The 16,908-nt window shown below is 44.8% G+C and overlaps 2 protein-coding genes, 1 long non-coding RNA gene and 1 pseudogene across 3 annotated transcripts; 1 reads left to right on the top strand and 3 right to left on the bottom strand.

Annotated features, from left to right (window-relative positions):
- Positions 1–2,543: 2,543 nt before the first annotated feature.
- Positions 2,544–4,826, bottom strand: LOC104595860 (protein DMR6-LIKE OXYGENASE 1-like). The gene is made up of 3 exons (XM_010256797.3): positions 4,290–4,826; positions 3,714–4,041; positions 2,544–2,939 (listed from the first exon to the last, which is right to left on the bottom strand). Exons 1-3 carry the CDS (start codon positions 4,784–4,786, stop codon positions 2,676–2,678), a joined length of 1,089 nt encoding a protein of 362 aa, XP_010255099.1. The 5' UTR covers positions 4,787–4,826; the 3' UTR covers positions 2,544–2,675.
- Positions 4,680–5,715, top strand: LOC104595861 (uncharacterized). The gene is made up of 3 exons (XR_734958.2): positions 4,680–4,819; positions 5,105–5,260; positions 5,436–5,715. It is a non-coding gene; the product is annotated as an uncharacterized LOC104595861 (long non-coding RNA).
- Positions 5,716–7,660: 1,945 nt separating this feature from the next.
- LOC148791301 (nicotinate N-methyltransferase 1 pseudogene) lies at positions 7,661–8,655 on the bottom strand (annotated as a pseudogene).
- Positions 8,656–9,582: 927 nt separating this feature from the next.
- On the bottom strand, positions 9,583–11,384 carry LOC104595859 (protein LATERAL BRANCHING OXIDOREDUCTASE 1). Its single transcript, XM_010256796.3, has 3 exons — positions 10,611–11,384; positions 10,077–10,404; positions 9,583–9,984 (listed from the first exon to the last, which is right to left on the bottom strand). Exons 1-3 carry the CDS (start codon positions 11,081–11,083, stop codon positions 9,721–9,723), a joined length of 1,065 nt encoding a protein of 354 aa, XP_010255098.1. The 5' UTR covers positions 11,084–11,384; the 3' UTR covers positions 9,583–9,720.
- Positions 11,385–16,908: the final 5,524 nt, after the last annotated feature.

The following is a 16,908-nucleotide window of genomic DNA, read 5'->3' as shown; positions in this document are numbered from 1 at the left end:
ACTTAGATTTTATTTTCTAAAACTCACCATCCGTTAGAACATTGTTAAAATTCAATGTCACATCAACCTAAATGCATTTTTCACGACTAAATTGCCCCTGCATGGTGAGTCAACCTCTTAAATTTTTTTTACTGAAATCCCTTTACCCCCGCTGAACGTCATCGTATACATTTTCTTCTCATTTGGTTGACTGAAGGCCAATGAATCTGGCTCAACCAAGTTCTTTACCGACACCACCTGCAATGTCACAAACGCCCTATACATCGCCGGAGTGCCCACGTTCGTCAGTGTTTGTGTTACTTCACTGTGGTGGTCGCAGTGGCAATTCCTCCACTCTATGCGGTGTCGAACAGGATTGCATGAAGTTTCTCCTCGTAGCGGCAGTTCCTCAGCATATCCATGGTGTTGCACGTGAAGGCTGCCACTACCAGTGATAACAGCGCTAGTTCCTCGCATGGCAATTCACACCTCGCGTGGCAATTAACAACACACTAGAGCAACCAGTTACTCTGATTGCAGCGGCAGTTATCACAGCGGTAGTTCTCCTTGCAGCGGCAGTTCCTCTGCGTATTCATGGCGTCGCACGTGGAGGCTGCCACCACCGGTGATAACAGCAGTAGTTTTTATCGCGGCAGTTTCTCACCCACTGCAATCGTCGACAACAGATGTGTGTCGGCCACTAGTTCCTCCCCATTCGTTGCAGTATTCGCTAAAATCATGCCTACACCACTAGTTCCTCCCCATTCGTCGCCATTCGTTCCGACAACTTCCCTCGACCACACTTGCCTTTCCAACTTCTGGAGACAGGTCCGAGTCCCTTGTCGTCGAAGCTCAAGCTTTGGGCCAGATACCTGTGTCTAAAAATCCGGCGATCACCTCACTGACCAAGTTAGATTGGGGGAAAGTCCTTGGTTCTTCTCTAGTTCGAGGAACTGTGGTGTTGAGTAGCGTGAATTTCGTATCTGACTTTAGGTAAGACAGAAAGAAGTTGTGAATAACGTTGTCTTTTTGGTATATCATTAAGGGTAAAATAGTAAATTAGCCGGGGTTTTGGACAATTACCCATTAATTGTCGAATTGGGAATGGAACAATTAAATACGGGTCGGTTGACGCTCATATCCAATTAGAACCCGGCCTATTTAACTTAAATTTCCTCGTCAGATTAGTTAGATGGACTAGGTTGAACTATGCAAACCCAACCTGCATCCATTGTGAAACACTGTCTTCTTCACCCGATTTCAATCTATAGTGTTCGCTCAAAAGAGCTTGAAGTTCGTTTCAGAACGACTGAGAAAAGATTGAATGTCGTTTGAAAAAGCTGTGGGGAAAACGACTGTAAAAAAAACTCGTTTTTAGAGAAGATCGAAGAGTAGTGAATGGATTAACTTGAAGAAGGGTTGAAAACAGAGACGTGTTGGCCCTGTTTTCCTACTGTGTCACGATTCCTCTCACAATTAGGATTTAGAAAATGTAAAGTGGGTGGGCCATGATGAGGTGCTCAAATAAGAGAGATAGAAGGGAGTGGTGGCTTCATGAGAGTTATACGGAGAAAACTCAGGCCACCTACGTGTCACGTTCTATTTTAGTGTATATACAGATGACTCGTAAATGCATATTAAAGAGGAGAAAATGCCACGTCACATTGATCTAAGGTGGCGGTCATCCGCCCGCCTTTTAAACCATTGTTTCCTACTCTCCTTAGACTAAGACCACCGATTGAGCCAGAAAAGACTGCCGCCTTTTTCAAGTGGTTCAAAATCTCTTAATGCGATGGTTGTCAGAACCACCGGCTTAGCCTTATTTAAGGCGGTGGTCTTGGTTCTATATGACGGCCGGCTTAGGTCTTATATGACTGCCACTTTTGGCCTTAGTAATGGGTTAAGCCGACGGACTTAGACAGTTAGACCATCAGCTTTAGTCTTGTTAATGGCTTAGTCTTATTTAAGGGGGCGTTCTTTTTTTATTTTTTTGAGAGGGGGAAATTTGGTCAATGGAATTTTGATTTCACATTGTTCGAGAATTTCATATTCTTTTTTCCGATTAATGTGGGGATCAGGGAAAGTTTACCTTCTCATCTCCTAGGTGATAAATAATATTCCCACTTAGGGAAAAAGTTGCCAACACTTGAATGAGACAAAAATGCCCCTTTTAATAATGAATCTTTATGGTTAAATGGCTATTTATTTTTTTACTTGAGAAATAAAAGAATATGGATAAATACACTTACCTGGGTAAGTGTTTTCTAGAAAAAACTTATCTAAATAATTACACTTACTCGAATAAATGTTTCCCAAGAAAGAGGGAGGAATGACCATTCCCTCAAACTAGAAATGGGAATGTAATTCTAATTCCACCCAATCAAACAGTTGGAATCAAAATAAATCAATCTGATTCTGATTCCAGACCCCTATTCCTATAAACCAAATGGGGCCTTAGTTTTGAATGAATTGAGCTTCACCGTCGATTCCTGGAAGTGGGAGGGTCAGTTTGCTCATGTATCCTAACTAATTGCATTAACAGTCGACAAATTAAAGCCAAGCCATCACTACAACTATTAAGTAGTTAATTTATTAATTATTACAAACTGGGTAAATATGTATCGATGATCTGAAAACCCAGACAACCAACGAAACTAAACATGCCAGATTGGGGTACAGAGGAATCGGATGATTACTCAAATATCTTTTTTGAAGTGATATATCTGAATGTTTTCAACTTCGAGCTTTTTGAAATTGCTTAGCTTCCTTGTGGTGAAGAACTTCCCCCAGTTATACTCCTCATACTTGGGAGACTTATTCTGCATAATTACCAACTCCTCTAAAGGCTTCACCGTCACGTAATGTGAAGGGTTGAAGAAGAAAGGAATGGAAAACCTCTCCCTCTCCCTGTTTACTCTCACCCTGTGCTCTGCGCTTTCGTACGTGTCATTGCTCCATACCTGTGTTCACATTTCACAACAACATGATGAGCAGCTCACTAGCCACTACTCTGGGCTTAAGCTTTGAAAAGTCCAAGCTTTTCTTTAATTTATCCTCTTTGTTTGCTTGCTCACCCCATGATTCCGTTAAAGCTTTTCTTAAAGCTTTGTCTGGTTTGAAAGAAAAGTTAAGACACTGATCAGTCCCCATATGCTGCACTTGCATTCAATGTAGACTTGGTAAAATCCAAGTGAAATTTTAAGAGCAGCCTGTGGAGCTTCAACATAATGCAAACAAAATGAACTCAGAAGTGGGGATGGCACAGATGACACCATCCAACAACCTCTATATATATATAGTAGGGTTTTTCATGGATTTAAGTCCGAGCTCACATTAAGATTGTATTTGGTTTTGAAAGAAATGGTAGGGAAAGGTACCTTTAATTTCGAACTAAACACAGCATGACATGATCCCCTTATGTCGGGAATATCCAACAGACTAAACCGGTTTTGTGTCCCGACTATTAAATGGGTCAGTTCTGAACTTTGTCTCCCAATTATTATTGTTCTGTTCCAAAGCACTAATCGGGTCTAATTGGACTGCAGTTCGGTTCTTGGCCTGCTTTATATATAGAACCGATAGTATCTGGTTCAGAACAGGGTTTTCAGATATGTTTGGGACCGGGTCCACCCTGTCCCGGACGAGACCCAACCCAACCCGTTGACAGCTCTACATCGGTTTTAGGTTAATAACCATATCCTTAATTGAAAAGCTAGTAACTAGTTGTAGCTAACCTGAATAATGTCGCCCACATTGATGATATAAGAATCAGGGATGGGCTTGACCCTAACCCACTCGCCATCTGTCTTGTGCTTTACGTCCAAACCCCCAACATCATCCTGAGCAAGCACGGTAAGGGCTCCGGCATCCTTATGTCGACCAACCCCGAGGGCGAGCTCTGGTGAAGGGCAAGGAGGGTAGTGGTTAAGACGGACAAAGCTGGTCTGGTCTTTAAAGAACCCATTCAACCGCTTTCCTGGCAAGCCCAAGCTCAGTGAGATTAGCTCCAATAGCTGAAACGCTAGCTTCTCTACACCTCGAGCATACTCCTCACACGCCCCCCTGTCCATGTCCAACACAAAATATAGAGCGAGCAAATCAGTCCGTCAGTATTTAGTGATGTGGGTGAAGCCCCAAGCTTATTAGGTGCATGTACATCGATTGCTAGCTGAGCTTGGGTCTTTAATTAGCCACAACCAGTTGCAGCTTGTGTTGTTGATATATAATTAACTAGCAAAATAAATCAGGAAAAAAAAGGTATGTTTGAGCTCAAATTGTTTGTTTATATAGATGAAGATTCATGGGCAGACCTGAATTCGGGAAGGTAGTCGGGCCACTGGTTCCTCAGCTCATTTAACTGCTGATCGTCGGGCTTATGTGAAGCCGGGATTACTGTGGGATCCTCCAGCATGAAGTCGAAAACCTCCTTCCAGTCCCTGACATTCTTGGTATGCTCAGTGTCGTAGTAACCCAAAGGATTCTCCTCGTCTCTCCGTACCTTGTACTTCTCCTCCAGAGGCAGAGCGAAGAACTTCTTCGCCACTGTCTCGACTCTAAGTCGCAGATCCGACGGCACCCCGTGGTTGATCACCTGGAAAAAGCCCCAGTCTTTGCATGCATCTCCTATCTCTGCCACAAGACCTGCAAGTCCCCGTGGGTCTCCCTCCTCTTTCCCATGTACAGAATTCAGAACGGAGAGGTCGATCAGTGGGATCCCTCCGGCCTCAACTACGGCAAGCTTAGGCCTGTGCTCTATGTCTTGGACGAAGGCGGGATCAACCTCACCCATCTCTCTTCTCACAACCATTTCTTTCCGGAGCTCTCTGTGATCCAACGTCTGGTTGGTTGTATAAGAAAGCAATCTCAATACCTTTTTTTTTTTTTTGTTTTTTTTCAAATTTCTTCAATTATCCTTATGGTTTAATTAATTAACTAATTCTATCCTTACTTGTTTACATATTCTCTTAAACTATCCCTACAGTTGACATCATCTTTAAACACTAACAGAAAACAAGAAAATGTCAAATTTACCCTTCAACATGATTCAAATTTTCAAAATAAAACCCATCTTATTCAATGCACAAACCACTGAAACTTGCCTTAAATTTGATTCGGATGCTTGCAGATGGATTATCAGAAAACAAAACCCACCGAACTCTAATTCATATTTCAAACTGATACAACCCGATTCCCTCAGATTCGGCTTCCGCCCTGTCGTCCTCGTCTCTTCCCCTTTCATAATCGAGGAATGCTTCACCACAAACGAGAACAAGACAAGAAGGTTCGATTAAGAATTCTATTTTATCTTGTCTATATTTCCGGTTTTTATTACCTTTTTCCTTAAAACCTTCCTCCTATATTCTGGTTATATTTGTTTGTACTTCCTCTGCATTTCGCTGTTTCTTAATCGTGACTTTTTTGTTGATACAAAGCTTTTATTGTTTTTTCCTTTTCAGAAAAAAGGAAGAAGAACGGACATATGGTTTGGTTATTCAGAGACAACAATGATGAAGAGGTACTACTTGCCCACTGCCACTACACACAAGCAGAGGTCGATGGATGCATTTTCAATCTGAATGATGAATGCTTATGTTAAAGAGAGGTTTTGTTTCTTGTACCTTTTCATTTGCCAAGATATATATAATGTCGAGGCTTATTTGATGTGTGAGGGATTCAAAAACACAGCCATATTTGATGAATGCAAAAGAAAAAAAATTCCGGTGTTTGGACTTGAAATTCATGGCAATATTTGACGGATACGATACTAACGGTATTGATACTTTCAACCTTGATGAAGATGGAGTGGAGAACCGTAAAAGAGTGTATTAAGAATTTTTAAAAGTATATCACTCAGTGTAACGGAAAGTTAACAATAAGTGAAGTTTTAAACAATTGTCAGAAAATTTGTGAGTACTTTAAGCAAATATTTAAACAGTAAGGATGGATAAATCGATTAAGAAACTTTAAAAAATTTACCTTTCTTTTTCTTTTTGTCATGACGTTAGACAATTAGTAGGCATGTACATTGAACCTGGACCTTCTTTGAGAAGGGAAGATAGAATTCCCTCAATCCTGTCAAAATTCTTACCTAATACAAACTATGTGTTTGGTATAGCTTCTGCGGACGTGTGGTCCAATTGAACGGAATGATGTCTCCACTCTCCCGTGATGGTCACCACAAATTCTCTGCTTCCAGTTAGGGGTGTCAATTGGACTAGATTTGGTCCAATTCGATTTCATTATAAATAGATCAGGTCCAATTCAGTCTAATGAATATTTTGGGTCATTTAGACTGGTCCAATTCAGTGTCTGGACCATCTAATCTGTTTAAATTTGTTTTGATTTAGATCGGTTTCAACTCGAACCTGATTTATTGACACCTATATTTTTGTCTTATATCAATGGACCAGATATTGGCTTAACCCAACCCAATTCAATATAAATTTATTATGAATAGACCAGGCCCAATCCAATTTAATAAATATTTTGGACCAAATTGGTCCAATCCAACATGTCTTATTGGTCCATCCAAATTGATTTTAGACTAGACTAGGTCCAATCCAAAATGGTCCATTGACACCCTTACTTCCAAGTATGATCTGAAATTTGAATGCTTCATCTAGGCGTTTCCGTTTCTCAACATGCCACTTAATTTGCCTTCGGATGAAGAGAAGACAACGATGAGAAAGAATGAAAGATCGGAGTGCTTACATTCTGGCGAGAAATCATAAATCAAAAATAGGGGTACAGTGGATTGGATGGTTTTAGTTCCATCCGAGTATGTTTATCAAATTGAAGGTTCCTTTTGAATTGGACTTTGATTTGTGAACAATTACATAAGAGCGTTTGGTAACAGCTGAAGTGGCTGAACCGAATGATTTATTTCTTATCATGGACCCGGTTTAGCACAGCCAGACCTTTTGGGCTAAAATATAAGCCCAGGCTTCTGATCCTCTGATTTATTCACAAAATATTAAATATATAATATTTATATTATATGTTATATAATATAAATATAAAATTTATTTTCTGCAATATATAATATAAAATATTATATATGACATGTATTATGGGTGGTATATTGTAATTGGCAGGCTTAATATATTGGGCCCAGGTTGGGCTGAATACACAACCTAAGCCCGTCTGGAATTTCTGGGCATTCCAGGCTGAGCTGGAAATGATAACCCCTGCTTATTTCATTTTATTGTATGATATGCGAAGTCAAAGTCATTTCTAGTTTATCACTATTAATTGGTAAATAACTATAAAAAACATACCCGAATCTGGATTTTCTCCATACAAAATGGTTTTCACACCCACCTCACAGCACTTCCAATTGGATGGCAACAGGGCAGATTAAGGGAAGATTTTGTAAAATTTCTAAACCTTATTCACCTCCCCAAACCTCTCAACCCATACCTTCCCCAAAACCCTTAGTAAGATTTTTTTCATTATTCAAATCCTCCCTACACTTGAAAATGCATAACCCTCCTTGACCCTACCATTCCCACATTTAAGGGTGGGATGGGTCAGATTGGTGATTTGGGTTCAAAACCCACATCTAAACTTCCTATTATTTCATATTATACATGTATAAGCAACAAACAAGTAAAACAGCATGAACAAACATTAGAGTTTTCAATTATTTGATTAAAACATTTTAATACACATAAAGTATAAATTATCCTTCACATAAAATTCAAAATATTATGATATTCAACACTTAATAAATAAGTTCATATGCCTTCTAATAACATACAGGTCAGGGACGGGAGGGTTTAACCTAATACCATAACCTATCCATACCCATATGGATTGTAAAACCCCAAAACCTTTCTCACCCCAAAATCCATTTTTCAAAGAAAAAAAACTCTCCATTGAAAAAGATACCTGCCAGGTAGGAGAAATTGCCATCCGTACATGTGCATAGGAGAAAATTTCAACTCCACACTAGCACAAAACTGGGGTCCATAAGTGTGGGGAGGAAGGACATTTTGCAAGAATGCCCCAACAATGATCAGAAAATGACCATCTAGTGATGGGTTTTGGCTTTGATATCATTTTATAGTTTTACTTTGTTTTGCATTTTTTTCTAGGCTTGTAGGAACCGATGGATTTGGAGTAAATGCAAAGAGGAGGAATATTGTCATACCATGCAGTTCTGTTACACTTTTCCTTTAAAAATAAGGGTTTCTTGCATATAAGGGCAACTTTTTGCCCTTAATATTAATAAAAAGTAATATTTTATATAATAATTAAAATAGGATAATTTTTTGAAAAAATATAAAAAAGGGCACTGTTGTTCGTCTTTCTACTTTGCTCTCTATTCATACGAATGTTCCTAACATTCCGGCTCTCCACCCCTTTGAATTCATCGTAGCCCTCTAATATCACCTTCATGAATGGCATGGATACCCCCGACGTAGCCTTCTGCACTATCTCGTTCATCTCCGGCTTGTCTCCATAGTACGAGTACACCGGATCACCGTTCGCCTTCACAAACGGCTCCTCTTTCGGGTCCACTACTACCTCGTGCAGGATGGGACACACCTTCACCAGTGCATCCTGGTGGTGCTGCAGAAGGTACACAGCGTACGATAGACCCTCCTTGTCGGTGACCAGGGTCTTTCCAATCTCTGTCAGGGAGTATTTCAGCGATGTGCTTCGAGAAGACATCGTAGCTGGTGAACGCTAAAGGTTTTTGGGATCGCCGGTTGGAAGGACACGTGCTAAGATCTCGAAGGCGGAGAGAGGGACGTTGGAACTACCTTGCCAGATGGCATCGGGGACCTTGAGGCAGACGATGGCATTGAGGGTTATCGGGACGCTGATCATGTTGGTGAGCTCCTGTATGGCTAGCCTGGCATTATTTCGGGCATTATTTTTAAAACCGGACCGAACCGGAAAAACCAGGAACCGATCATCTTACCGATACCGTTTTCTTTCAAAACCGCTTTTTCTTCCAAAACCATTGATTTTGATAAACAAACAGCTGAACCAGCCGATTAACCGTTCGAACCAGTAATCGGACCCCTAACCGATTCGATCACCAGTTCGTTTTTAAGAACTATGGTTTCGGGTTTCCGTTTTCTCGTCCCATAGCTGTAGAGCTCTGCTTCTGAGTTCTCACTTCTCAGAGACGAATGTCATTGCTGTTGTTGGTTTTTGATAAGGAAGTGAGGGAGCGACACATGTAACTACACCGACTGTCCACTGCTGTTTCGGGTTTCCGTTGTTTCATCCACGAGCATAATTGTCGCCGGTGACCTTAACCTCCCACGAATACAGAGCGAGAGGAGGAAGACGAGCAGTGCCCTTTCTTCATATTTTTTTAAAAAATTTACCCATTTTAGTTATTATATAAAATTATTATCTCTTTTTTATATTAAAGGCAAAAAATTGCCTTTTATCTCTAGAAACCCAAAAAAATGCTAATGTCTTTTACTAACTTCACCTCTTTTTCGAACTACCATCTTTCTTTTTTATTGTTTTTATTTGGTAGAGCCAATACTACTTCTGGTAAACCATTTTCTACTTTTTTTTCCTTCCTCTCTTCTCTTTATCTATAAAAAAATAAACTAATAAATTCATAGAGCTAAAATGTAAAACAATCTCTTTTCAGATATTATTACAAACCGATTTTCAAGCAGACAGCAAAATTTAGCTATTTAGAATCTAGAGCCACACTCAGATCTTTCTTGCTTTCTCAAAAATCAATATCCAGCTTTACGAAACCTCACTTTAATCTGATTTCTTGAAGTGATATATCTGAATGTTTTCAACAGCAAGCTTCTTGAAATCGCTTAGCTTCCTTTTGGCGAAGAACTTGCCCCAGTTATATTCATTGTACTTTGGAAGCTGGTTCTTCTCATTTAGCAGCTCCTCCAGAGGTTTCACCATAACATAATGTGAAGGGTTGAAGAAGAAAGGTATGGAAAATCTCTCCCTCTCTGTGTTCACCCTCACCCTATGCTCTGCACTCTCGTACAATTCATTGCTCCATACCTGTTAACAACAACAGAGTTTATACTTGCAACAAGAGTCCAAACCAATCTTTGTTGATCACCCTGCACCCATTATATATATTCAGATGATACCTGGATTATGTCGCCAACATTGATGATGTAGGAGTCCGGGATGGGCTTGACCCTAACCCATTGACCATCTGCCTTGCGCTTCACTTCCAGGCCACCAACATCATCCTGAGCGAGCACAGTGAGGGCTCCTGAGTCCTTATGTCGACCAACACCCAAGGCAAGGTGAGGTGAAGGGCAAGGAGGGTAGTGGTTGAGACGGATAAAGCTGGTCTGATCTTTGAAGAAGCCATTCAACCGTTTCGCAGGCAAGCCTAAGCTCAGGGAGATTAGCTCCAACAGCTTAAATGCTAGTTTCTCTATGCCTCGACCATAGCCTTCACAGGCTCCCCTGTCCGATACAAGCATCCACTCATCATCAATGCCAATGTGTTAATGTTTATAATAGATGGTCGAGTTACCATAATGACAAGAGAGATAATTGATGGAGCCCGATAACATCGAGCATTAGTAGCTTACTTATAAAGAACTCAGCAAGTAATTGATGGAAAGTTGATAATTAAAAGATGCGCAATCGAGACTAGCTAACAAAATCACCTGAGCTGAGGAAGGTACTCAGGCCACTGGTTCCTCAACTGGTTTAAGCGGTTGTCATCTGGTTCGTGTGAAGCTGGTATTACCGCCGGATCCTCCAGCATGAAATCAAAGACCTCCTTCCAGTCCCTGACATTCTTCGTATGCTCAGTGTCGTAGTAACCCAAAGAATTCGCCTCGTCTCTCCGTACCCTGCGTTTCTCATCCAGAGACAGAGCGAAGAACCTCTTTGACACCGTCTCAACTTGCAGTCGCAGATCGGATGGCACCCCATGGTTAATCACCTGGAAGAAACCCCAGTCTTTGCATGCACCACCTATCTCAGCCACAAGACCTGCAAGTCCCCGTGGGTCATCACCCTCCTGGAAAGAGTTCAAGACAGAGAGATCAATCACTGGAATTCCTTCAGCCTCAACTACGAGGAGCTGAGGTCTGTGCTCTATGTCTTGGATGAAGGCGGCATCGACCTCACCCATCTCTCCAATTAGGCAATTACTTTAACCTCTGAGAGAGTGAGAGCTGAGAGGCCTCAACTGGAGCTCTTGTATTGCATATTCCGTCGGGCCGGAGAGCTGGAAAATAAACAAATTGTGGATAAGGCTAAGTTGTAACTTGTCAGATATTTTCCGTGGATCCAGACTGGATTTTGTCCGCACGGTTAACTTGCATAGCTACCTAGTACCTATACCAGGAGCTCCAATCCAGTGAACCGGCGGTTCACGAGTGAGAAACACGTTGCCTACCAGGACGTTATTTGAGAAGGGAAGGGGCATCCCCTCGGTCCTGTTCAAACTCTCAACTTTTAATCAATAACTAAACCATAGGGATACTTAATAATCCTGAATTACAGTCCCTATATTCTATTAGTAGCCCCCTTTAATTCGCATATTGCACTGGCATCAATCCACGGTCAAGATTAATCCCATTATATTATATTTAATGATTGTTCGTCCGGTTGAACCGGATACTAACTGATGGTGCGCAATTCGGCTGGTCCTATCTGTCAACCATTCTGCCACTGGACGGAGATACGGGGAGCCTGAAGCAGAGAAGATAAGGAAGCTCCGGGGGGAACCCGGTATGAATGCTCCAAAGCTCAAGTTAGAATTCTCTCAAAGGCAAGATAAAACCAGATGACGCAAAGTTCACATACCTTGTTCTTGGGGGGTAGAGAGCCTTTTATAACCACTTCGCGCACTCACTCCTAAGCTTCTATCAGGTCGGGTATGATTATCTTCGCACTCCTGCCAGTTCATGCGTCATCACCTCTACTGGGGCAGAACTGCCACTGCTCTTTTTGTCGGAGCCGTCTCTGCAACTGGAGATGGCAGTGGCAGGTGGCGGTGGTAGGTGGCCGTTGAAGTGCGGCTGTCAAGCGTCAGATCCTAAGTCAATCAGGTGCGCCGCCCCTGGACACGGACTTCCTTGGTGTCAGGCATGGTACGGTTGTTCAGTTCGGCGCCTTGGGGGCGAAGTGCTGGAGTGGCGAGCGAGGTGGTCTTGAGTGCGGATAGAGGTGTATCCCGAACTGCCATGGGGCAGGCTAGTTCGGGTTGTTGCCCTTTGTGTTTGTAAGGCTCGGGGCCAAAGGGAGAGCTCGGGCTCCTTGCAGGGAGTTCGGGCTCCTTGCAGGGAGTTCAGACCGCTGGTTCTTCCTTTCAAAGATCGCGCCTCAGGCGCGCTGTTGTGCAGTTCGCCTTTGCCATGTGTTGGGTGATTACGAGGTCGGGCCAAATCTTCCTTCATCAATTGCCCCCCACTCCTCGTGCTAAGGGCCTTGCCCTGGCGCGGGGAGTTTGCGAGCTGGTTAGTGGATTTGTCCCGTACCTCGAATCTTGGTTGACTGATAGCGTGAGAAACGCGCCGAAAATGCTGACAGATGTGGCAGTGCGCTCTTTATTTTAAAAATTGAAAAAGCACGCCGCTGGGAGACGTGACAGCAGGCGTCTTTTCAAATTTGAAAACGTGTCGCTGCCGCCTTTAACGTGAGGAGACGTGCACTGGCGTTTTGTCAGTTTCAAAAAGACGTGCGCCAATCACGTCTCGGTCTCAGGGGACGTGCGGTTAGCGCGACTGTGGGCCGTTGGATCGGCTTTGATCTGCGCCGTTGCTTCTCGGTCACTGCAGTTATAAATAGTGGGGGACCCCAGTCGCTTTGTCACTTCTGCGCTGCCTCTTGAGCTCGCGTCCAGGTTTCAGCTCACGTCCGGGCTTTCAGTTCGCGTTCAAGGTTTTTTGCTCGTTCAAGTTCTTGTAGTCTCGTTCAAGCTCTTATCCGGGTGAATACCTTCATGGAATCCACCTTCTTTCCTCAATGTCTATCTCAGATAGATCAGGCGGTTCTTCCGGTGAGTCAGATGCAGGTTCCACGAACCGAGTTGCATCCCCTGATAGCTCTAGCGAGCTGGAGGTAGAGCTCGAGGAAGAGTTCGAACCCATTGGTCGAGTCGCCTCGGGAAGTTTGGCGTCCACCTCTCATCGGGGTCAGTCGTTAGACAAGTTTGGCCCCTCGACCATGACCCCTGAGGGGCTCCAATCCCTTATTACCTATTATAATTTGCCTGAGGAGTACGCTTATTTCATAACTTTGGGTTGTTTTCCTTGGGAACACGGTCCTGATGAGATCGTGATATTCCGGGAGCAGCTCGCTGCGGTGCTGCAATTGCTTTTCTATCCTTTCCTTGTCGAGGTCTTGAATCACTTCGGCGTTACGGTCGGCCAGCTTCACCCGAACTCCATTCGTAATTTGGTGGGGACCATCTCTCTATTTTGCGAACATGGCTTTCCTTTAGACTTGGAGATCTTCTCTTCCATCTTAATGCTTAAGAAGCAAGCGGGTCTCCTCCCCGGGCGTAGGCGAGCGTACTACCTGTCTCCTCGCCCGGGTTTTAAGCTTTTACACGAGCTTCCTAATAAGGTCCCGGCATGGAAGCGGGACTACTTCGGGGTGCGAAGTGTGCTAGGGTGGGCGTTTCAGACCGGGTGGGGGATGGCCGCCCCTGACTCCGGGGTTATGCTTGACAAAGAGACGGCGAAGGGCCTCCGGCATTGGGCGCGGCTTGTGCTAAAGTACCAACAGTATCTGACGGAGGGCAAGCTCATTGCGGCCGGCCTGAGTTCGGGTAGGTTCCTTACTTAGAGGTCCTATTTTGTTGTCTCCTACTTTCTTCTAACGCCGAACTCTTTTTCGCAGGTGTGATGGACTCAGGAGGGAGCTGTGGTGGGTACTTGTTTCAAGGCATGAAGAGGAGGAAGCGAGTCGCCAAGCGAACTCGCGCCGAGCTGCCCCGGGATGCGGAGCCCGAGGTTCCAGACTATCCGTCAGAGGATCCACCCAAGGAGCCCGAGATGGCTCCTCCAATGCAAGAAGCGGCAAGGGGCTCGTATGCTGAAACTACTTACACGGGGACTCCCACCTACTCTGGGTCTGCTTATACGCGAGCTGGGACCTCGGGCTCGAGGGCTCCAGGGGAATTCAGGAGTGTGTTGTCGCTGACCCACGCTCTTCAGAAGAGTAAGGAGGCCATTTTTCCTGAGGAGGTCGCGGTGTGGACCGATCTCCCTCTGCACCAGGTGGCCTGTTGTGCTGTTACTCATGCCATGGTGGTAAGTCAGACTTTTTATTGAGCTCTTCTGCTTTTATCCTTCTTGCTGACGTTCTTTTAATCACCTGTCCTTTCCTTTGGTAGGTGAACTCTTCTATTCACGCCTTGGCGGCCCAAGTGGAAAAGAGCTCGAGGCAGACGTGAGCTACCGAAGAGGCTCTTCGTGCTACTGAGGCGGTTGCTCGCGTTGCACAGTTCAGGCAGGCGAGGTCTCAGAGAGATGTCGAGGCCATGGGAGTCGTAGTGAAACATATGGCGGACTTGAGGCTGGATTTGCAGCATCAGGTCGAATATCTTCAGGAGGACATTAGGGAGAGGATGCAGATCTTCTCTCAAGGTATTGAAGATGCCAAGAAGAAGGCCGTCGATGAGTACAGCACCTCGTCGGGCTTTGACGACCTGATGGTGGATTCGTACCGAAGGGGTTTCAAGCTAAGCCGGTGGATGATCCGTAATACATACCCCGAGCTTGATATCAGTGCCATATCCACTTCGCACATAACTCAAGAGATGGCCAATGCTGCAGATGGTGAACCAGATTCCGAGGGCGAGGCGGGACCTTCGGGTATTGTTGAAGTGCCTTCTGATAATGAGGAAGTAGCTCCGGGCCTGTAACAATTTTTTTTTTTTGAAATGTACTCCCTTATTTTGAAATGGAATGACTTTCTTTTTGGTTTAAGTGTTGGTTGTTCTTTCTCCCGAACTGAACGTATTTGGCGAACTGACCATACGTCTGGTCTGTTTCCTGCCTAGGTTACCGCACTCGCGTGGCCTGTTTTGGTGCTCTGAGATGCCGATGTCCCTATTAGTTCGTTGTCTCCGTTTCGCCTTTGGCTGACTTTTCTTGGCTTGCCTATGCCGAGGTTCCTTCATTAGCTTGGCATCCTAGCCCTTAGGCTTTGGTGGCGATTTTATCCACTTCGCTTGGTGGTCTATAGGTAGTATCGCCTTAAGTTGACGATGTTCCATGCTCGGGGTACATGCAAACCCTCTAAGGTTTCGAGCTCGATTGCCCCCCCGAGTGCTTTCTTTACTCTGTAGGGTCCTTCCCAATTTGGTCCTATTTTGCCCATGCCGGGTTCGGGTACCATGATCTTACGGAGAACCAGGTTGCCGACGCGAAAGCTCCGCTTCTTTACTCTGGCGTTGTAGTACCGGGTTACTTTTTGCTGGTAGGCCGCTGTTCAGATGTGCGCGAGGTCTCTTACTTCATCCAGTAGGTCGAGGTTGGTGCGCAACTCATCTCTGTTTGTCTGATCGTCATATGCTTCTAGTCGCGGTGTAGGTATTTTGATTTCTGTCGGGATTACCGCTTCGGTGCCAGAGGTGAGGTTAAAGGGGGTCTCTCCTGTGACGGTTTTTTCCGTGGTTCGGTGAGCCCATAGAACACTTGGTAGCTCGTCCGCCCACAACCCTTTAGCTCGGTCTAGTCGTGCTTTCAATCCGCGGAGGATGGCTCTGTTCATTACTTATGTCTGACCGTTTGCCTACGGGTGTGCGACCGATGTGGAGTTCTGACGAATTCCCATATCTTGGCACCATTCCTGGAACTTGATATCCTCGAACTGTTTGCCGTTGTCGGAGATTAGTACCCGAGGTAGCCCGAAGCGACATACTATGTTCTTCCAAAAGAAGTTCTGTATATTTCGGGCTGTGACTGTTGCCAAAGGTTCAACTTCTATCCACTTTGTGAAGTAATCTACTGCCACCACTAGGAACTTTCTCCCACCTGTTGCTGGCGGGAATGGCCCCAGGAGGTCGATGCCCCATTGTGCAAAGGGCCATGGACTGGTGAGGTACTTGAGGTCGGCAGCAGGCTGATGGTGGATACGGGCATGCTTCTGACACTTGTCGCATTTTCTGACGAGCTCGACGGCTTCTGTCGTCATCGTTGGCCAATAGTATCCTTGTCGAAGTGCTTTTTGGGCGAGGGCTCTGCCCCTCAGGTGTCCGCCGCACAAAACTTCATGAGTGTCACGGAGTACGAGCTCTGCTTCGGCAGGTCGCAAGCAACGCAGGTAGGGGAGCGTGTAGGACCGTCGGTACAACCGTTCGTCTATCATGATGTATTTGGCTGCCTGGCGCTGCACCCTCTTGGATGCATTGCGGTCCGCAGGGAGGGTTCCATCTAGCAAGAAGCTCGTGAGTGGGTCGATCCAACTCGGCTCTGCTTCAAGGATGGGAGCGACCTCCTTTGCCCCACCGAGAATGCTAGGCCGAGGTAAGTCCTCTATGTACACGGTTCTCATGGTGTTGTGACTCGTGCTGGCTAACCGGGACAGGGCATCGGCCTCAGTGTTCTCTGACCTCGGGATTTGCCTGATGAAGTGTGACTGCAAGTTGAGTAGAGCCTCCTTTACTTTTGCCAAGTATGCAATCATAGTGAGCTCGCGTGCTTCGTATTCACCCGTAACTTGGTTGACCACGAGCTGGGAATCACTGCAGATAACTATGTGCTTTGCTCTTACCTTGTGCGCTAGGTTCAGCCCAAATATCAGTGCCTCGTACTCCGCCTCGTTGTTGGATGCCGTGAACTCAAAGCATAGTGCGTATTCCAATTTCGTGCCACTCGGGCCGCTTAGCACTATTCCAGCTCCGCTACCCTGCTGGTTCGAGGAGCCATCTACGTGGAGGATCCAGGGCTCCTCATCCCAGCTCACGTTTGGCCTAACCAGGAGAGATGTCACACTGGCTGC

The sequence above is a fragment of the Nelumbo nucifera genome, chromosome 5 (assembly GCF_055504915.1).
Source record: "Nelumbo nucifera cultivar China Antique chromosome 5, China Antique-T2T, whole genome shotgun sequence".
NCBI lineage: Eukaryota > Viridiplantae > Streptophyta > Magnoliopsida > Proteales > Nelumbonaceae > Nelumbo > Nelumbo nucifera.
Note: the sequence above shows the minus strand (reverse complement) of the source record. Positions and strands in the feature narration are given on the sequence as shown.